General features: G+C 38.6%; 1 protein-coding gene across 5 annotated transcripts in view; it reads left to right on the forward strand.

The window, feature by feature from the left end:
- The window catches only part of ARHGAP20 (Rho GTPase activating protein 20), a 131518-nt gene extending 109796 nt beyond the window's left edge, over positions 1-21722 (forward strand). For all 5 annotated transcript variants that reach the window (XM_089512674.1, XM_089512675.1, XM_089512677.1 and 2 more), the window contains exons 10-15: positions 1782-1960; positions 4855-5016; positions 7772-7881; positions 8264-8453; positions 17607-17721; positions 18081-21722. In XM_089512674.1, the coding sequence (XP_089368800.1) occupies positions 1782-1960; positions 4855-5016; positions 7772-7881; positions 8264-8453; positions 17607-17721; positions 18081-19795 (2471 nt within the window). In that variant the 3' untranslated portion in view covers positions 19796-21722. The remainder of the gene's footprint in view (positions 1-1781; positions 1961-4854; positions 5017-7771; positions 7882-8263; positions 8454-17606; positions 17722-18080) is intronic.
- The last annotated feature ends 819 nt before the right edge of the window (positions 21723-22541 follow it).

Consider the following 22541-nt stretch of genomic DNA (forward strand, 5'->3'; position numbering starts at 1 on the left):
CGGGCGGGCTACGGGGTTGAGACTGCCATGGTCGCCTTGGTCGATGATCTCCGTCTGGGCATGGACAGGGGAAGCGTGTCCCTGTTAGTGCTCTTGGACATCTCAGCGGCTTTCGATACCATAGACCATGGTATCCTTCTGGAGCGCCTGGCGGAGGTGGGTATCGGGGGCACTGCGCTCCAGTGGTTCCGTTCCTACCTCTCTGGGAGGTTCCAGATGGTGCAGCTGGGGGACATGTGCTCCGATAAGAGGGCCCTTACATCTGGGGTCCCTCAAGGAGCCATTTTGTCCCCCATGCTATTTAACATTTACATGAAACCGCTGGGAGAGATCATCCGGAGACATGGGGCACGGGGTTATCAGTACGCTGATGACACCCAAATAGTTTTCTCTATGCCTCCGACTGATGCAGTGACCGGGGATGGCATCTCTCCTCTCGTGGCTTGTCTGGAGTCGGTAATGGGCTGGATGAGGGAAAACAGACTCAGCCTGAATCCAGAGAAAACGGAAGTACTTGTGATAGGTTCTCCCGGTCCAGGGATGGCGGTAATTCCACCTGTCCTGAACGGGGTCACGCTCCCTGTGAAGGACTCGGTACGCAGTTTGGGGGTGCTCCTTGACTCGTCACTCCACCTTACATCTCAAGTGGACGCGACAGTAAGGAGCACCTGTTATCAGCTTCGGCGAATACGACAGCTGCGTCCCTACCTGGGCCGGAGGGACCTAGAAACTGTTGTACATGCTCTGGTAACCTCTCGTTTGGATTTCTGCAATGCGCTCTACATGGGGCAACCCTTGTGTCATACCCGGAAGCTGCAATTAGTGCAGAATATGGCAGCCCGACTGGTCACTAATACGTCTAGGGCCAGTCATATAACTCCAGTGCTTAAAGAGCTGCACTGGCTGCCTATTCGCTTCCGGGCGCAATACAAGGTGTTGGTCGTTACCTATAAAGCCCTAAATGGCTTGGGCCCTGGGTATCTGATGGACCGCCTCTCCCCATATAATCCGCCCCGCACCCTCAGATCATCTGGGCAGCAACTTCTAAGAGTTCCGGAGGCCAGGTTAGTTTCTACTTCTAGGAGGGCCTTCACGACCTCGGCCCCCAGCCTCTGGAACTCGCTGCCCACAGAGCTCCGCGCAGCCACCTCCCTACCTCAATTTAAGAAGGGGTTGAAAACCTATCTATTCGAGCAAGCTTACCCCTGAATATTTTCCCCCCAGAATGTGTACTCACCTTCCCCCCTCCTTTCCTCTGCCAATATTAGATGGGCATGAGGATGTAATGTTTTAATATGTCTAGGTTTTATTATGATATGGTTTTGTATATTGTAACTGTATATTGTACTGTTGGAGTTTATTGTATTGTTAACCTTGTTGTGCACCGCCCTGATTTGTAGAAGGGCGGTATATAAATAAAACTTTTATTTATTATTTTATTTATTATGAAAGCTAGTTTTTTGTGGGGCAGTATTTGGGACTATATTGGTTCCAGTTTGTAATTTCAAAAAATCTGTGTGCAGGGAAATTCAGCAAGATGGATTTTTAGAATTAATCCTCTGTGTAATGGTAGAACCAAGCTGTCACAAAACAGGGAAGTTGTCTTCCAGATATTTTCCATAGAGTTGCATATAACCAAGCAAAAGATATGGGATCTCCTCTGTGTGATCCAGTTGTCTTCATAAAATGTTCTTCCCAGTTTCCAGATTTGCACCATGCTGATAAACAGTGCAACATAAATGTGTATTTTATTTCAATAAAAGCCCTATTTCTTTCTTCAGAGTTGAGCCAAAAGCCATTTAAAAGGAAAAGATCCATTATAAACTGGGCCTTCTGGCGGGGAGTAGGTGCTCCATTGGACAATTCACCACCATCTTCAGCATCTCCTGTATCAGGGAAGCTCTTTGGCCTTTCCCTCCCAGCCATCTGTGAGAATGATAATCTGCCCAAACCAGTCTTGGTAAGTTTCCCATACTTTCTAAGGACTGATGCTTGAATTTTGATGGCATCCTTTCAGACTAGGGAGAAAGTTCCTATTCTTACTTAGGGAATGGCTGAGGTAGGGGGACAGTTCAGCAGGGGTGGGAAAACCTATTCAGTTCCTCCTTCTGATGGATTCTGCCATGGCTGAGCAAGAGTTTTCAGTAATTATTGTATACTGTTGCAATGACATTTATTGCCATGAAATGGGTAAGTATTCATTTTAATTCATTATTATTGTTTTCATTTCTGTCCCACCTTTCTCTCAATAACAGGACTCAATGTGGCTAACAATGTGGCTAATACGTATGCAGTGCAGGTTAGACATGGGCAGTACAGTTGCTTATGCATAGACTGCAGATTCTACATGGAAGGAGTTACTCTACTGAAACCAAAACATTGCCTAGCTATACAGTTTCTTCCAAAATACTAAAGCTGAAATAACATGTTGCCTTACAGTTCTAATTAGTTAACCAACCATTCCGATACTGTGGTCTGGCTTTGGTCCTGAAAGGTTGGAGTATAGAGAATAAAGTTCAGGTTAGCAAAATCTGAGATGTTTTAAATATAGTATATATTATAGCACAAGCCCATGAGGTGAGGAAGATGAGAGATACTAAAATACGTGATTTTTATTGGAAAGGAAATGTTAGAGATTTCTTGGACCATGTTCCTCTTTTGCAGAACTACACGTTAGGACATCTTACTCAAAACTCAGGATTGTCAGTATAGCTGAAAGCTGCTGCATTCTAGTTATAATAACAGTAATTTGGTCTTAATAATAGTGTGTTCTCCTCTTGCTTCTCTTGTCTGTCATCCAGTCAAAGATTCTTCTATTAAAGAAACAGTACCTACCATTCATTATCCTTTTGATTGCCTAGATTTTAATTCTCCAGGTTACAACAGCCATAGTACATGTGTGTATATACTCTGCTTTTAGACTTCTAATAATGGTTCTTATCTTGGTCTGAAACAGACAACAGTAGGGATCATACTGGCTTAGTGAATATCTTTATATTGGGCCATGATCTTTAAGCCTGTTCTGTACAAATCAAAAGTTTTTTTCAAGAATGGAAAGACTGTGTAGTGGCCAGAATTCAATCTTTGTCATGTTAGGTCCCCACATACTTCTGGCTCAATTCTGGTACCTACCTTCGGGACCCACGGTAACTTGGACCCAGTTTTCTGAAGGTATCCATCTTTTCATACCAGACAACTCTTATTATGAGAAGTTCTGTTGATACTCTTCTCTAAAATGACCACTTTACCAGAAGCATGTTGTACAACAACAGGCATTTTCTCTTATAGCATTCTGATTATTAAACGTCTTCTTTAAACTGGCATTTACATTACAGTGTTTTCATCACCACATTAAAACATTTTATTCTCCTAAGTGTTTTAGTTAGAGAAGCCTCTTGGCTCCTGATTAATTTCTTTAGGTGCTGCCTTATTATTCTTATGGGTTTATTACGGTATTCACTAGTATTTAATAATGAAATTAATTCATTATATTTAATGTCCTGGAATCTGTTGGATTTAAGTGTGGTATATAGATGTTTTAAGTAAAAACGTAATTTTGAGATGTGTCAGCATTCAAGTGTATGGTCCTTTTGCCTGCATAGTTCCTTTGTCTGCATGAATGGAATTATATCAATTTAAATTGTTAAGAAACAGACATGTTAAATCTTTATAAGATCATTTACCACACAGGAAGCTTCACAGAGCTTCTATATGAACTTGATAAACCATTCTTCCCTAACCTGACAACTTCAATTGTGTTGGGATATACACCCCATCATCCTTGGCCACTCACCATGCTGGCTGTGGCATTGAGTTACAGTGCCTCTGGAACATATCTGATATGCCTCTGGAACGTATCAGGTTGGGGCAGGCAGCGGCTATCACCTTCTTGAAATAATGTGTTAGGCTTGGAAAATAAAGGAGGTATAGGGGATTAGGAACTGGACAACGAGCGCATTGCCTAGGACTGCTTCCACACAGTAGAAATAAAGCAGTTTAACACCACTTTAACTGTCATGACTCAATGCTATGGAATCCTAGGATTTGTAGTTTGGTGGTGCACCAGAGCTCTCTGACAGGTAAGGCTAAATATCTCACAAAACTACAAATCCCAGAATTCCATAGTATTCTGTCATGGTTGTTAAAGTGGTAGCAAACTGCTTTATTTCTTCAGTGTGGCAGCAGCCTATGAGAAAAAAGTTGCATTGGTAGGAAAACCTGGGAATGCACTGAAGAATGGGTTGCAGGAAGTAGTTGGGAGGAAGACACTCTGGGAGACTCACATATGGGAGCTGTCAAGGAGCAAGGGTGAGGTGCCCATGATGGGTCAGATGCATGAAAATCTTTTCTTAAGATCTGGCATTTCTTTTCTGAAATGTTTATAGCACAAACACATGTGAAATTTGCAATTCAGTCTATAACATAATTGATCTGACCTAAGCTACTGTGTGAGATTTGTGCAATTTATATTATATGCAATTAAAATCAGAAACATTTTTTGGTGAAGACTAGCCTCCATTTGAAGGCTAAGCCCAAAATATTTAACCCCAAATGACCTTCGCTAATGTCTGCTTTATCCATTTTCTCACATGCTGGGACACAAATTATGTACAGCACTAGAGGCTCTGAACCCTCACCATATATATTTCAGCCATTCACTTTTGTGTGAGAGTCAAAACAGTCCAAAAATAGGGATCAGCTAAAGTGCTGAAGCCAAAGCCACCTCTGTGAGAATGAATTATTGGAAAGACAGCCAATATTGTGGGTCTTACATTCCTTCCTCATTTAAAAATCTGATTTATGCTGAAACCTTTTTGTGGTAGCTGCTTATCAGATTTACATTTTTTTTTATAGGATATGCTTTCCTTTCTCTATCAAGAAGGACCTTTCACTCGGGGGATTTTTAGACGTTCAGCTAATGCCAAGTCCTGCCGAGAACTAAAGGAGAAGCTTGACTCAGGTGATGAAGTGCACTTACTCTGCGAGTCCATATTTGTGACAGCGTCTGTGTTCAAGGTACTTGTCTCCTTCATATTTCTGTGTAAGAGTTGCCTGACTGTTGTGAATCTTATATTTGTAAAGAGCTGTCCTTTCTCATGAGTCAAAGCACACACCACTAGTCCAGTAGTGGGTAACGGAGATCTCTAATATTTTGGGTTACCACTCACACAGCCATGGCCAGTGGACAGAAATTTTGGGAGCTGTAGTCCAAACCATTAGAGAGGACTAGATCACTTATCTTTGTCCCAATTCACAGCAAACCATGAAGCCCACTGACTAAGAAATGGGAGAGGTTTGTCCCATTCTTACTTCCTAATATTGCTGATGATACTGAAGATTGTACCTGGGCTTTGTACATGCAAACCATGTCTATTACTGAGTCGATTATTTCTGTAGCACATTATATCTTATTCACATCTGAATCCTCCCAAGTATTCCATGTACAAATTTCCTTTGGAAATTCATGGAAGCCTCAAACTTTATTCAGCAAATTTATATTCTGAACTGCTAGGTTTCCCAACAACACTTTCTATAACAATGGATATGGAGGGTTATTTTTAAGAACCAGAGTGTGTTGATAGAAGGATTGGAATAGCCAAGCAGGTAGCTAGAAGATTATCGTTGAATTGAGGTTGGGAGGGCAGTACCTTTCCCCCTCAAAAAACCATTCATTGTGGTTATGTTATCAATCTTGTAATAATGAGGGAGAAAGGTGAGTGTAAAGAAGAATTGTGTGTGGTCTGAAACAGAGAAGCAGAATAGGTGCTCCTTTCCCCATCTCTTGGCCTTTGTTTAAGTCTTTTGTGAACATTTCTAGGGCATCTTGTTTTTTGGGTTGCTGTTCTGAAGAACTGGATTTTCCCCACCTTTAGTTCCCCGTTGTTGTTGTTTTGGCAGAGCAAATAGCTTTCTTCCTCTGTTGTACAGATGTGTTCATAGTGCAGGTATGGCCGAAAGAGATAAAAAAAAAAGTGATGGAATGTGATTCTATAGGATAAGTAGGAATATAAAAAAATTAGAATTAAAATTATCTTAAAAAAAGAAAGAAGGAATAATCAAACTTCCAAATTCAGAACCAATTTTACTGCCTTCTGATGATCTTCAAGGTGGCCTAAAATGGATTGTGGTAATGTCTGGATGAAATGTCAGTATTATGAACTTACCTGGGGAGACCAGAAACCATGGGACAGGCTAATTTCAGAATCCAGATGATTGACTGCAAATGTCTGCTGATGGACTGAAGGTGCTATAATTTATTTGTCACACTAGTATTCTTGAGCCTTCCAGGTAGCTCAAGAGGGCTTCTGAAGTCTGCCTATGTAACAGCCTTGCAGGGTAGTTTGTAGGTCACAATATTAGTTAAAACAAAATATCTTTAAAATAATGGATAATTCCAAAAATTCAAAAACAATTAAACAATCTATTATAAACCTTAATTTTAAAGACTTTTAAGACTGTTAAAATGATAGAAATACAGTACAGTTAAACAGTTAACACTCAACGACCTGAGTAAAGGTCTTTGCCTGCGAGCAGAGAGAGAACAGAGAAAGGGCCAACCTACTTCCCATGGTAGGACATTCCACAATCTGGGAGCAGCCACCAAGAATGCTCTCTCCTGTGTCCTCACCAAATGTGCTGGTGATGGTGGTGGGACCAAGAAAAAGTCCTCCCCCATGGATCTTAAACAGTAGTAGGCTTATATTGGGAAGCTCATTGTGATATTTCACATACTGTCTACACTCATTTAAGTCTAGAAATTTTATTCAAAAAATTGACCCAAAAAACCTGGGTCCATTTATCCATGGGTCATTGTAAGTACTGTACTTTAACTCTCTCATATATATATATATATGAATGAGTAATGCCCTTTCTTATACATGGAGTGGTAAAAAGCGAGGGTTTAGTCCTGGGAGCACCAAAAAAAAAGCAGGGATCCTCTCTGCTCTCTCATCTATCCAGCCTTTAGGATGAGCACAAATGGTTATGCCTGCCAGAATGTTCTAGGTTCTTTGGCATCATTTTCCTTTACTTCATTCTTTACATCCTTTGTTACATGCCCCTAAGTTTTACTCTCAACTTATCCACAGGTCATATCAAAATCCATAACTTTGACCCCAAAACCTACCCTCGGTTTATACATTAGGTCGATTTATCATTGAATATATACAGTAATCTCAATCCAAACTATACAGGGCTTTGTAGGTCATATGTGGAACTTTGACTTTGCCCAGAAATGAAGTGACAGCCAGTTAAACTGTTTCAACAGGGGAGTTATATATTCCATCTAACAGCCCGAGTTAGCAGCCTGGCTTTTGAACACTCTGTAATTTCTGAATAGTTGCCAAAGGCAGACCCATTTGAAGTGTGCTACAGTAATCCAAATGAGTCATAGTCAAGGCCAGATCTGATTTGAATTCAGCTTGTCCCAGTTCAGGTTCAGCACTTTCTTTGGTAAACCATATTGGCTGATCACCATGTAATAGAGTTCAGTTTTGACTTAAGTTGCTCCTAATTAATTAGCTCCTAATTAATTCAGTAAATTGCCTCAGTAGGAAATTGTTCAGATCTGCCCACATACAGATAATTTAGACAGGACCAGAATCTTTAATGATGGGCTGATACAGTATAGTCATTTGGCTACAGAATACAAACATAGCCTTGAATCATATGTCCCATCAGTTAAATGACTTACATGTTGGCTTAGGTTTTTCCCACACATATAAATTGTGGTTCATATATGTTTTTTTCCCCTTCTTCCTCTTTCAATAAGGATTTTCTTCGCAATATCCCAGGCAGCATTTTTTCATCCCAGCTCTGTGATCAGTGGGTTTCTTTAATGGATGAAGGGAACCATGAAGAGAAGATAAAAAGCATCCACAGGTAGAACTGTTTGTCTAACCTTTTAAAAAAAAGAGAACCTAGTAGGAAGGAAACTGTGATATGCAGGGCTTACTGCTTCATTTTCAGTCAGGCTCATAATCTCAGATATATTTATTTCTATTGTTGTTTCTAGTTCTGCAGTCTGTTTTGAAATCCTTATAAGATCCTCCTCCCCCCTGCATGTCATTGTGACATGTGAAAAAGTGGCTTTAGGGTGCAGGTCTCTGTGCTGAAAGTTTAACACAGAGATAACCTCAATTACTTTGTGGACCTCCACTTTCCATGAAATGGGCTTCATATGGGATGGTGGGGAATCTATCCCCCCCCCCCCCCCCAGTGCTACCTTGTTTTTAAAAGAGTTTTCTTTTTTGTATGTTTCTAGGCTAATGGAACAGCTCCCCAGTGCCAATGTGATGTTGTTACGTTATCTCTTTGGAGTATTACACAGCATAGAAAAGCAATCTGAAGACAATCAGATGACAGCATTTAATTTATCTGTATGCATCGCACCCAGCTTGCTCTGGCCTCCTGCTCCTGCAAGCCCTGGAACTGAAGGGGAATTCATGAAAAAGGTGATTTATTTTTTTTTTTTTTTTTTTTTTTTAAATTAATCTTTATTGAAGTATTCATAAAAATTACATATATGACAAAAAGCAAAAAAAGGAAAAAGAACATTACATAATACATCATATAAAAAAAAAAATATCACAGACAGAATCAAAACAAGACACAGAACGTTACATAATATACACCACTACATACAAACAATACATGACTTCCAACGAAGGGACTGGGACATTTTTCTCTCTTTGCCCCGCTTTCAACATTAATACATGTGATAAATAATTTTAATTTTCTATCCTATCTTGCGTAGTTCTAACGATCCAGTTACCCCGTCCATTATATGTCAGACTTTTAGTTACTTATGTATTTGTTATGTTATTAATATTTATATCCATAGCTTATGAGTAAATAAAAAGAAGAAAGACCAAATGGTTCTAACTTCTATCATTTCACAGGTAGAATAAACAATTACTACCAAATAAAGTTATGGATTATATTTGCAGTTTTCAAAAATTCAACTAAAGGTTGCCAACTTTTTTTCTTCTTGTCCCAATCTTGATTCAAAATGTAACAAGTCAATTTGTCCAGTTCCATATAATCAATTGTCTTAAGAATCCATTCATTCCATGTCGCATGCACATCCCCTTTCCAATGAGATGCAAAAACAACTCTTGCAGCCGCTAACATATAGAAAATCAATTTCCCATGTTTCAACTCCAAATCATCATCTGTAATCATATTCAATAAAACAAATTTTGGTTCCAGCTTAACATTTCTTTTAATTATTTGTTGCAATTTTATATGAATTTGTACCCAAAAGTTTCTTGCATGCTCACAATACCACCACATGTGCATGAAAGATCCTACCCCTTTACCGCATTTCCAACATAAAGGACTATGGTTTTTATAAATTTTAGCTAGTTTCAGCGGGGTAATATGCCACCTATTTTGCATCTTAAAATAGTTTTCTTTAATCGCAATACATCCTGTATAGTTTAGTCTGCGGCACCAAGTTTTTTCCCATTGTGACAAAGGCAATGTTTCATTTAAATCCTGTGCCCATCGAACCATAGATGGCTTTATAGTTTCTTCATGCAATTCTATTTTTAACAGAAAACTATAAAGCTTTGCAATTTTTTTTACATTTTTCCCAAAAATAATTTTGTCGAATTCTCCTTCGACTAGCTCTATACCACATGTTTTATGGTCTAATTGAAATCTCTCCTTAAGCTGTCGGTAAAGGAACCAGTTCAAAGTACATCCCTCCTTTTCCAGAGTATTATGATCCTTCATCACTAGCTTATTTGAATTTTTATCCAACATTATTAAATCTTTATACGTTATCCAACGTCCTCTATTTATTTCCTCATTACGATGGAAAGCTTCGTTTATCGAGGTCCATATTGGAAGCTTGGGGTATATAATAGGTTTAAATTTAGCCCAAACCTTATAGAGCGCCTTTCGTAAAAAATGGTTCAAAAATAAATTATTAGCTTTTACTTTATCGTAGAATAAAAAGGCGTGTATTCCAAACACTGTGCCTGATAATTCCAGCTCTAGCATCAGTCTATTATCTAACTTAAACCATTCCGACATCCATTCAAGGCAACATGCATAGAAATAAATTTTTAGATTTGGTAACCCCATTCCTCCCCGACTTATATCATCTTGCATGGTTTTGAATCGCACTCTAGGTTTCTTCCCATTCCATATAAATTTGTTAATATCTCGATTCCATGCTGTAAAAGCCTTTTCATTAATTAAAATTGGAATGGTTTGGAAAAGAAACATAATCTTAGGGAGAATGCACATCTTAACAGTAGCTATCCTTCCCATCCATGAAAGTCCTATTTTATCCCATCGACCTAAGTCTTTTTTTATATCTTGCCACACTTTGTTGTAGTTGTTTTTAAACAAGTCTGAGTTTTTTGTGGTAATCCAGATACCCAGATATTTTATCTTATCTACAGCGTTATAGCCAGACAGTCTCTGCAATTCCAATTTTTCCAAGTTATTTATATTCATTAATAACATTGCGGTTTTATCCTTATTTACATTCAATCCAGACACATTTCCAAATTGTCTTAGCAACTTATTAATTTTCCCTATATCTTCTATAGGTCTGGTTAATGACAATAACACATCATCTGCGTATCCTTTGACTTTTGACTCTGATCCCTTAATTTTAACACCTTTAATATCATCATTATCTCGAATATCGTCCAGTAAGGGTTCCAAGAGTAAAATAAATAATAAAGGGGAGAGGGGACATCCTTGTCTAGTTCCTTTACATACATTTATTTCGGTCGTCCTTTCTCCATTAATAATCAAATTTGCAGTTTGTTTTTGGTATATTTTATATAACCATTTTTCAAAGTTTTCTCCTAGACCAATTTTTTTACATATTCCTAATAAAAACTGCCAATTGACCTTGTCGAAGGCCTTTTCAAAGTCTACAAATATTAATGCGAGTGGCCTATCACAACTTTTCTCGTGATGTTCAATTAGATCAATTATATATCTTACATTATTTTTCATCCTCCTTTCTGGCAAGAAGCCTGACTGATCTGAATTGATATATTCTTTCAACACCAATTTTAATCTATGCGCAAGAATGGCTGTAAAGATTTTATAATCAGCGTTGAGTAACGCTATAGGTCGAAAATTTTTAGGTTCTAAAAGTTCATCTTCTATCTTTGGAATTAACGCTGTGTTAGATTCTAGCCATGATCGAGGGATTTCTCCTTTTAAGATGTTGTTCATTACTAATTGAAGAGGTTTGCTTACCTTATCTAAAAATATTTTATAATATTCAGACGGAAACCCATCTGGGCCCGCCGTTTTCCCAGGCTTGCTCGCCAAAATTGCAGTTTGTATCTCTTGAACCGTGATTTCTTTGTTAAGTATATTATGTTGATCTTGAGATATTTTTCGGATATTTTTGCCCTCTAGATAGTTTTTAATTGCAGTTTCCGAAATTGAATCTTTCCTAAACAGATTTTCATAATATTTAAAAAAAGCCCTTTCTATCTCTTTTTGTTTGGTCCAGATCGTATCGTTATATTTAATTTTCAATATTTGTTTCTTCTTCTGTTCCTGTCTTAATTTATAAGCCAGGAATTTCCCTGGCTTATTTGCTGAAAAAAAATATTTTTGTCTAGCGAATATGATTTTCCTACCCACTTGTTCTGTCAATATCAAAGATATCTGTTTACGTATTATTTTTAGTTCCCCTAAAATTTTGGCGTTGCCACAATCACTTAACAGTTTCTTTTCTGTTTTTTGTAACTGATCATTCAAGTCACCTAATTCCTTATCTCTCTGTTTTTTCCTTTCCGCACCCTTTTTAATAAAAAAACCCCTTAAGACCGCTTTGGAAGCCTCCCAAACATAGTCAATTGTAGTTTCTCCGTTTAAATTTTCCCTAAAATAGTTATCCAATTCGACCTTTGCCTCCTTAACTATCTTCTCATCTTGCAGTAACAGCTGATTCAATCTCCAATTATACTTATGCATTCCCCATTTTAATTGTAAATGAATTGATTTATGATCGGATGTGAAATTTGAGGACATATCTATCTCAGAGACCTTAGAGCAAAGTTTCGTAGAGATTAAAAACATATCTAATCTAGCTCCTGAGTTGTGGACTTGTGAATAAAAGGTAAAATCTTTGACTTCTGGATTTTTAAGTCTCCATATATCAATTAAACCACAGTGTTCTACCATTTCAAAAAAACTCTTAGGGAGTTTTCCCTGTTTAGGTTTAATTGGCCGATTAGATATCCTATCTAGTCTTGGTTCCCACACAGCATTCCAATCCCCCATTATAATAGCCTCATCAAAAAAGATGTTTTTAATTTTACTTAGTAGTTTCTGGTAGAAGCCTTCTTTGTTGTCTATAGGGGAATATACTCCCAAAATCAGAACTTTCTGATCTTGTATTGTAGCTATAACTCCTACATAATGTCCCTTGCTATCATTCAAAACCTCAACAACGTCCCACATATTATTTATATAGAGCACAACTCCTTTTTTACGCTTATCATGGGCAGATACATAGTGACTACCCAGTCTATAGTTTCTTAAATAATGTATTTCTCCCTTCTTAACATGCGTCTCCTGTAAACATACCACATCATATTTTCTTTTTAACAAAAAATGAAAAATCTTCTTACGTTTAATAACCCTGTTTATACCTTGTACATTCCAACTGATTAAATTTAATTTCTTACTCATGGGTGGTTGCAGTATCTTCAGTGAGACTCCGTGCCGGGCTTATGGATCTGTCATCCTCTACATCTGATGCTGACCGGAGCTGGTTCTCCGCTGTGTCTCTGTTTTGACTCTCCACCTCATCCGTCTGACTCAAGACCAATTGATTTGATGTCTCCTCTAGCAGCTTTCCTTTACCAACACCTTCTATAGAGATCAAAGAAGTCAGGGCCCTTTCCTTTAAGTGACTTTCGTTTTTCTCTGTCGGTCGTTTTTCATTGTTTAAGTCCTTTCTTCTCGGAAATCGCAAGTTATAGTCTCCAATCTCCCTCCTCTCTGGCTCTAAGTTAGAGATTTCCCCAGCGGTTTGATGTGAATTTTTCTTTTGATTTGGATTTTTAAAAAGCGTATACATTAATCTTCTGGCTTCGTCTATGTTTTTCACTTCATAGCGTTTCTTTTTGTACCAGAAAATCAAACCTTCCGGTAGTATCCACCTATATGGAATGTTTATTTTCCTGAGGTACATTGTCATAAATTGATAATCTTTCCGAAGTCTCAAAATTTTTGCCGGGATATCTTTGTAGATCTGAAGAGGCTGGTTGTCTATTTCAAAGGGTAATTCATTATGTTTTCTCAACAGCTGATCCCTGGAAAATTTTCTAAGAAAAATGATCACCACATCTCTAGGAATTTTTTTCTGTTTAGCAATAACAGAATTTAATCTGAACACACGATCAATTCCAAGAGCATATATCTGTGGATCCTGTTGCAAATAAACCGCTAGATTAGGAATAAACTGTTCCATCAAATCTTCTCCTTCTGTTTCTTTCAAGCCCCGAATTTTAACAGATTTCTCCCTTGCTTTACATTCCCATTTCAGTGTTTCTGCTGATTGCAATCTTTGGGAGTTGCTTATATCTTCTATCTTTTTATCTTGAGATTTACAAGCTTCTTCCACAGCGTCCAGTTTTTTCTTTATGTTAGTCAGCTCTCCCATTGTTCTATCTACTGATTTGGAGATTTCTCTGAGATCTGCCCGGATCTCTGTCCGAATTTCAGTCTTAAAAGCCCCCATTTCTAACGAAAGATTTGTCATTTTTTCGCTCAAGTCCAAAGTGATTCTTCTTATCTCTTCCAACATAGCGGGATTATTATCCCCCGAGGATTGCGGTTGGGGTTGTTCCAAAGATGGTCTTCTCACTTGCTGGATTGCCAAAGATTTTCCTATTTGATTTTTCTTTCTTATATCCATGTATATTATAAACTCTTTTTGCTTCTCTTTAAAATTTTCTTTTTTCTCTCTTTTTTTCTTTTTTTCTTTTAAAGTATTGTAAATTTTACAAAGCACTATGCCAGCATATCTATTTTAGAAGTAGTTTCCAAAGAGAGGAGAGAAAGTAGTTTCTCCAGGCTATTTGAAGCTTTCCAGGTACTTAGTTTATCTATTGTCCAAAGTAGTTTGACTACTTGGCTTCTTAGATCCTTTGTTTCTTAACTTCTCACCGCTTTTCAGTCAATGTTGATTACTTCTACCTTGAGTCTCTATTCTTAATTGATTTAGCACAGCTGCGGCCGCTTCAATCCTCAGCCATTTATATTACTAATTCAAATCCATTACAGACTTGAGTCTTTAGAAAAGGGAAAAACCAAACAAATTTTCTTTCCTTATATACGTAGATTGTTCTTTAAGTCAAAACAAAAACAAAATAGCTTCTTCAAAATCCAGCTTCTAAACTCTTTAGTCAAACTTTAGTTCCCTCTCTTTTCATGTTCTCACAGGAAAAAAAAGATCAATAACAACGCTTTCCCTATTCGTGATTATCTCCGTGTTCATTTCACTGCAAGAAGGGGCTAAGCTGTATTAATAGTCCACAGCCCAGATTCCTTCATATCGCCTTAAATCAAAACTTCAAAGTTACAAACAATGTCACATAAATTTAAAAAGTTGCAGGCGTTTCTTCGTGCATAAGGCACAGCAAAGACGCGGTCGCGGGCAGCTCAACGCCCCTCACTCACGGGAAGGGAGCCTTGGTGTTTTAAGACTCACAGTCCGTTCGGAGGTAAGGGGGTCTCGGTTGAGCCCCGTCCGACTATCCCTTGTCCCGGGTTAGTTTAGCCACTTGTTTGGCCCCGACACCACGTCTTGCAGACCGCTACTCTGGGAGCGACCTCAGAGCACGTCTTCTCGATTCGCCATAGCAACCGGAAGTCGAAAAAGGTGATTTATAAATAGTTTCTGTTCACCTGACTATCTTCCCTTGGAGCCATTTCAGACATTCCAGGAAGTGGCTCAATAGAAAACAGGAATGAATGGTGCTTTGGGTCTTTATTTAATTCATTTATTACATTTCTATCCTGCCTTTCCAATAAAACATAGCACTTAAGATGGCTAATAGTAATTCAGACACAAACTATGAAAAACCAATTGAAACAAATTTAATATATGTAGAGAGATCTTGTAGCACCTTTGAGACTAACTGAAAGAAAGAAGTTGGCAGCATGAGCTTTGGTAGACTACAATCTACTTCCTCAGGTGCATTTAGTGGAGTTTTTAGTGGAATGATATGTGAGGATGTCAATAAAAATTCAAAATCTTTTGTTAATGGAAATGAAGTAGTAAGTGAGTTTTAACTATGGTCATTAGTGAACAAAGACATGGAGAACTAACACAGGGGCTAGTTCACTAATGATCATCATTAAAACTGTACTTGCTACTTCATTCCCATACAAAAAGGAATTTGAATTGACATTCTTACATACCAATGGCATATATATGTCTGTCCCTGTTCCACTCTATTAAATGCATCTGAGGAAGTAGACTGTAGTCTATGAAAGCTCATGCTGCCAACTTCTTTCTTTCAGTTAGTCTCAAATGTGCTACAAGATCTCTCTACATACTGATTCTACAGACTAAGGCAGCTGTATCTTCAAATTTAATATAGGGCCTGAACAGACAGGCCAAAATAAAGCTGCTTTGGGTCACTTTGGAGGTATGCTGTTTAAATGACACTCGCATCTTCAGACGCCGGAAGCTGCACCAAAGCCACACTCCAGTCCTAAGGGTTGGAGTGTTTGGCCTCCTAAGATGCGAGTTTGAAGAGATGTCTCTTCAGACCCTACACCAAGTAGTTGAATGTATGGACACTTTCTCACTGCATGAACAGGATGAAAAAATTCTCTCAATAACATTTGGCTCATCAATACTAATGAAATTTTAAGTAAAATCTTTTTTTTTTTCTGGCCTAGTGGAGGCGACAGCCAAGAGCACCTGGTATCAACTTCGGTTGATACGTCAGAAGGACCTTGAAACAGTGGTACATGCAGTGGTAACCTCTCGCTTAGATTTCTGTAATGCCCTCTACATGGAGCTACCTTTGTACCAAGTTCAGAAGCTTCAATTAATCCAAAATGCAGCAGCCAGACTGGTCACAGGAATACCCAGATCAGACCATATTACACGGGTACTAAGATCTTTACATTGGCTGCCTATTAGCTTCTGGGCACAATACAAAGTGTTGGTCATTACCTTTAAAGCCCTACATGGCTCAGGCCCTGAGTTACTTAAAGGAACGCTTCTCTCTACACAATCCACCCCGCATCCTCAGAACATCAGGGAAGAGCTTACTAGAATACTCAAAAACAAGGTTAATAACAACTTCTCATAAGGCATTCACGGCTGCGGCCCCCAATTTATGGAACATTCTGCCAGAAGAGATCCGTCTTATTACCACCTTAGATGCTTTCAAGAAAGCACTTAAGACAGATCTCTTCCGGTGTGCTTACCCACCCGATCTCCTATGTATAATTTTAGAATGATTCCTACTCTTGATGAAAACAGAATGGTAAGCAGGTGGCAAATCAGTTTTTTCTTAATAATGTAATGATTGTTGTAATTTTATTGAATGTTTGTATTTGTATTGTTGTTTTAACTGCTGTAATCTCGCCTCGATCCGAAGGGAGAGGTGGGAAATATAAATAAAATTTTATATTATTATTATTATTATTATTATTATTATTATTATTATTATTATTATTATTATTGGTCTGTGAATACAGGATGCTTAGGCAGATTTTACCAACCATCTTAAGGCCAGTTCTGTACAGTTTGCAGAATCAAGCAGGAAAGCTTTTCATGGACTATAGCAAGCAAGAGGTTACATGGATGAATATTTTCTCACAAAAACAGCTCCTTGCATGTTTTTGGAGAGAGGGATTGGGTTCTTCATGTGCTGCTTTCAGTGTCCAGAGAGGGTTTTGTGTTGTATTGTGTTGTGTTGTGATTTCTGTGCATATGTTTTCTGTGCTCATTTTCCATTGTATAAATTGAAATTGTTTAAAAAGTTAAGATTTTGGTTGGGTGCTATAAAATCAAGAGAAATAATCATCCCTTCTCCTCCTTCTCTTCCGATGTGACCAATATTTCTTGTAGGACATTTTCAGATTCCAGTCCTATCTTGGGAGGCAGCCTAGAATAAACAGGTTGCACTAGGAGGATTTGTGTGGGAGAAAAAGAACTGGCACAATAATAGGATCACACACAGCTAACAGGAGGCAGACAGTGAAAATGTTCCAATGCTAAGCAGAAGAGGAAGAAGTTTTGGAAAGAGCCTGTTTTGTGCCAAGGAAACAGCAGGGACTAGCGGGAAGGAAGCCTTGTTTGTTTTAAAAACTGTGCATTATTAATATGTATCATGCTATATATAAAGGTTATTTTTAAAGGTAGGATTTGCATAAGTGCACATTCTGTAACAACAGAGAACACTAAAATAATAAAGAATGAGTTGCATAAATCCCAGAATATGATAGAGGGAAAGAAAAAAGCTTCTGCTTGATTAACTAACAATGGCACAGCCAAATTGGTACATGGGCAGCGTCTGCTCTGTCTTAAATTCCCCAACAACATCCATGTTTTTGACATAAGTCACATTGTTCTTCTTTGGTTGCAGGTTTCCATTCTTGTACAATTTCTAATTGAAAATTGCTGCAGGATTTTTGGAGAAGACTTTACTTCCATCTTTGCAGATGTGGTGCCCAAAAATGACAACAGAGAAGATGGTTCAGGTAAAGTAAATTAACAATAACAAGGAAAGAAGAAATGTTCTAGTATTTCACTTGTTCTCTCTGGGAAGTCTATCTCAGTGCAGTGCTGACTGTAACTTGGCCTTCAGATCTCAGTGGGTATAGGGAAGTAGAGAGTTTGTGATTTGAGTGTGAGACTCCTGGGATAAAAATGCATGAAGCTCACTGGCCTTTAGCAGGATGGCTCTGAGGATACGTAAATGTAGATTAAGAGTTGTGAAGCATGCTGGGTTCTGACAACTTGTAAATAAAAAGTGTGTTTTTTAAAATTAAGTAGTGCTGTTTTTGATTGAACTGGTAATACCTCTGGGTGTGCTAACACCTATTTCATACTCCTACAGATCTTTCTTCTTTTCATCTGAATGACTCCTCCTATGACAGTTTGGATAACGAACTGAATGACTGTGCAGACTCCTCATTTAACAACCTCCTCAAAAAATGGGGTCACGAAAACAGGAGTAGGGACTCTGTTTTGACCCTGAGTGATTGTGATTTGGACCCACCTGAATCAGAAGTACCTCAAATCAAACTGCCAGCCAAATCCCAGCCAGTATCCATTTCAGCTGGTTTTCATCACAAATCACCATCACGGGAACACTCTGAAAATGAGTCTTTATGTTCCATCACGTCAGGCTACTCATCAACAACCATCTCAGATGTTCACAAAAGCTCAAGAAGGCACAGACGCTGCTCTGAACCCACCATTGGCCTTCTTGCCTCCAACTTTACACCACTCAGTGGATTTCATGAAACTGCTGTGCGCAAAGCCAGCTGTGATGCTGTTCTGTCCCACATGGATGAAAACTATCTTAAGCAGCTTCGTTCACTTCAAGTGGAAGGCCAAAAACTTATGAACCAGAGTGTGGTAATGGGAATAGATGTGGGCAAGGATAGTCCTAAAAGTCACACCAGTGAAAAGAAAGAGATATCTAACTGTCTTCTCCCACCACCTCCACTCAGGTTGAACATTTGCTCAAGGACTAGCTGTTCTAGCCTGTCGTCTCCTGGTACTTCTCCTTCAGGATCTTCAATGAGCTCTCTGGATAGTGCTTTTTCCCAGTTTTCAGACTACTCTGTGTTTACCCCAACTGAGACCTCCTCTCCTCTGGACTGCACATTTCACTCACAGAGGAAGTATGGAGAGGTTTCTCCTGATTTTAACCCATTCTCGTGTGTTGGCTCTTCTCCTAGCACTGGTCACAATAGCAGTTTGGTATGTGTTAAGAAAGAGAGCCTGGAATGGCCTCCTCATAAAAGCCCCGTCACTCTCCATCCCAGCACCTGGTTAAAAAGTGGAGCTTCCACCATGAAAAGTTGGACTCTGAGGAAAAAAGACAAAGCCTCTAAGCAGGAAGAGAAAAAGAACAGTTCCATTAAAATAACTCTGGAGTCGCAAGCATCTCCTTTGGATACATCCAAGAGTAATTTGTGTCAGAAGCAACAGCAGAAAATGGTTAGTTCTTTTGCAAATGAGGTTACTGTTTTGTCAGTGGACCAGGAAAGCTGTCCTCCTCAGGGTGCTGGGCAATTCACTGGCCTTCCATTTTGTCCAGTGGAGGTGAAGGATAAACGCCTGAAGGCCTTAGAGCTTTTGGCAGAGCAAAGCAAGGAAGAGGAAGAGGAGGAAAGTTCTTCATTTTTTCCTTCTCATAAACGGCAGCCTTCTTGTTTTAATGCAAGAGACGAACTTAAAACTGAACCCAATGCTGTCCTTAATGCTGCATGTCAATGTGTCACTGAGGAAAACTTAAGTAAACCTGCACATTTCACAGAGATTGCAGGCCATAAAGCTGTACCTTCCAAGAATGACAAATCTTTGTCCAGCCAAGCATCCAAGATCACAGATGCCAGTTCTGAAAGAGAATTCTGTGCTGCCTCTCCAATCCTCACCAAAGCTGAGAATGACCTTTCTTTTCAGTCCATTTCAAACAATAGTTTCTCCACATCACAGAATGGAGCTGATGCCAGCAAAACAAAAAAACTGAAAAAGCTGTATGGTGACCCCAAATTTGAGGAAATGGACAAAAAAATTTTCACAGAGGAATCGTATGTTTGAGCAGCCACTGTCAAAAGAATTTTATTTCAATTGAACCTTATTCGGTTTCATATCCCAGGAGGATATATTCTCATCAGGGACTTAACAGAATTCATTTTGTTTGAAGGATTATCAGAATTACTTTCCAAATATAGTTGTGTGATTTCAGAGACAATTCCTGATATCTGAGAAACCTTCAAGAGGAGCATTTGATTTAAAAATACTTGCAAACACTTTTCTACGTGCTTACTATACACTTTTTCTCTAAACCACTCCTGTATGTTTGAAACATTGTATGCATACGTTTTGTGTCCACTGTGATTCGGATGTAGTATGTGAGATCAGCCTCTGCCTCTATAGTTAATGGTATAGTACTGCTGTTTTGAAGCTGATGGTCCATTTCATTTTCCTCCATGGAAAGAACTTTTAATGTTTTTGTATGTTTTATGAGGCAGCTGTTCAACAGTTTGTCATTGACTCTTTCAGCAAAAGAAGAAAGCTTTTAAATGAAGCATAAATCCTGACCTTTCTGTAATTTAAAAATTCCAACTTTTGTGTGTCACCTTATTGTGCTCCATTTGGATATTTCTTTTTTGTTTCATTTGTGAATACTTTCTTAATGATGATGTTGTCAAATGGCATTACATCTTAGTGGTGATGGTGTGGCAGACAGAACTTCTGTAATTGTATTATAGCATCGAAATCATCTTTGTTATAATATATTGAAAGTAATGCATTATCTTAAAAATGCTTTGAGATTGTATAATATATCTTGATAAATTTTTGCTATTGTATATGTTCTGAAATAAATGTGTATTTTTGTACTTGCAGAAAAAGCTGCTCAGCTTTTTGGATGACATGGGTGCTGGTGGTGATGTGTATATGTATCTTGCAGTAAACTTAACATTCTTCTGTAAAGGTGATGGGATGAGAACAACTGAACAAATAATACTCTTTGTGATATTTGCGTTGGACTTACTTCACCCACTTGTGGCATGAGGTTCAACACAGAGATTTCAATCCATGAATATTCTACCCAGCTATCTTGAAAACATTTATATCTTCGTGATAGATGTCATTGTGACCAATTGTTATAAGGAGGCTGAGTCAACCATGTGTGATGGTTAAATAGTAAAGAATCTGACTTCTAATCCAGTAGAGGCATACTGGCACTTGTGTGCAATTTTTGGCTTGGTTTTGGCTGAAGCAATTCAGCCTGCTGGTAGGTATGTGGTGAAATGTGCACTTATGTGTGCACTCTTTCTATGTCTTTCCAGGGACACATGCACAAGCACACCTGATACAAATAGAAAACTAGATGTTATGGCAAGGATGGGGAGCCTGTGGTCCTTTAGACACTGCTGGACTCAAGCTGCCATCAGCCACAACCAGAATGTCCAGTGGTCAGAAAGGAGAGGGTTTGAGTCCAAGAACATATGAAGACATTTTCTTATATGCAGTTTTTTTTTACTTAATGGATTGAAATACTGCTTATCAGTGGTCTGAAGTGGTATATGCCAGACAGAGATTGACTTCATTAACTAGTCCTAAATCTTACCATCTTGATATTATTTGTGTTTGCCTTACTGAAAACCTGTGAGCCAAATGGGAGCAGCATCCAGTACTGTTATGGTAGCTATGCTTGCTGACCTATTCTGGTGAACAGTAAATATTTGTTGAAGGACTAACTTGAAAATCAAAGAAGGTATTCCTTCTGTAGATCTTGCAACCTTGCTGTATATACAGATCCAGACAATTTGAGACATACAATTCTAGTTTGATCATATGCTGCCTGAAGCTAATGCTAATACAGTTAAAACTGCATCCTTTGGAACATGCAGTTTTGAACACTGGTGGATGTTACAAAGATTGCTGCTGGCACCAATGTAGTTACTGAAATTTAGCCAGAACAGAGGTAGTGCTCTGTGGATATTGCATGAGAAAATTAGAACCAAGCACAAAGCATCTCCTTTTAAGGGGGGGGGGGGGGGGGATGGGTCCAGCTTGCAGTACTGCCAAATTTTGATGGCACACCTTTGGTGACCATATCAGCAATTTTGCTGATGTTGGTAATTGGTGATAGGAAGAGGCTGCAGAAATTACCAGAGGGCTGCAACTTATCTTCCCTCATTACTGGTTATGCTATGGTTGATAACATTCCCCAACCTTGCAATACGTTGCAGTAAGATTTTGTTGTGTTGCTGTAAACACTTGTCTTTCATAACTTTTCCTCAGAAGAGGATAGGGAATAAAAATTGCATGATCCATGGTGTTTTCACATGTAGTTCATAAGTAACATTACCAACCAAAATACGGGGTGTGCACATCAAAGATAAGGGAACATTAGTAGGAAGGTAACCATTTAACTGTTAGTGAGCTCAATATCTGTCTCAATAATTACAATCCCTTTCTGCTAACTATCCCTACTCTGCCATATCATTCCTCTATAACTGGAGAGCTCTTGGGGAACCAGTGTATATATACATGGAGTTTCAGACTTGAAATTTACTCCCCCTCCAACTACTACTAGTACAACTTCTTCGTTTCTTCTACTCTTGGTCATTAACTGACATATACCTCCCTTACCTTCCCTATTACTTAAATCTACCTTGAGCTAAGTTGATGTCCCAGAGAAGCAGCAAACACCCACCTTCAAAAAAAAAAAAAAAGAAAAGAAAAGAAAAGCAAATAGGCTTTTCATGGAGAGGTGGGGGGGAGACAGAAATCTAATGCTGCAGATGGAAGGCTACTATCCTGGCACCAAATG

This window comes from Sceloporus occidentalis, unplaced genomic scaffold (genome assembly GCF_023333645.1).
Source record: "Sceloporus occidentalis isolate IW3139 unplaced genomic scaffold, rSceOcc1.0.p SCAF_2, whole genome shotgun sequence".
NCBI classification, from domain to species: Eukaryota; Metazoa; Chordata; class Lepidosauria; order Squamata; family Phrynosomatidae; genus Sceloporus; species Sceloporus occidentalis.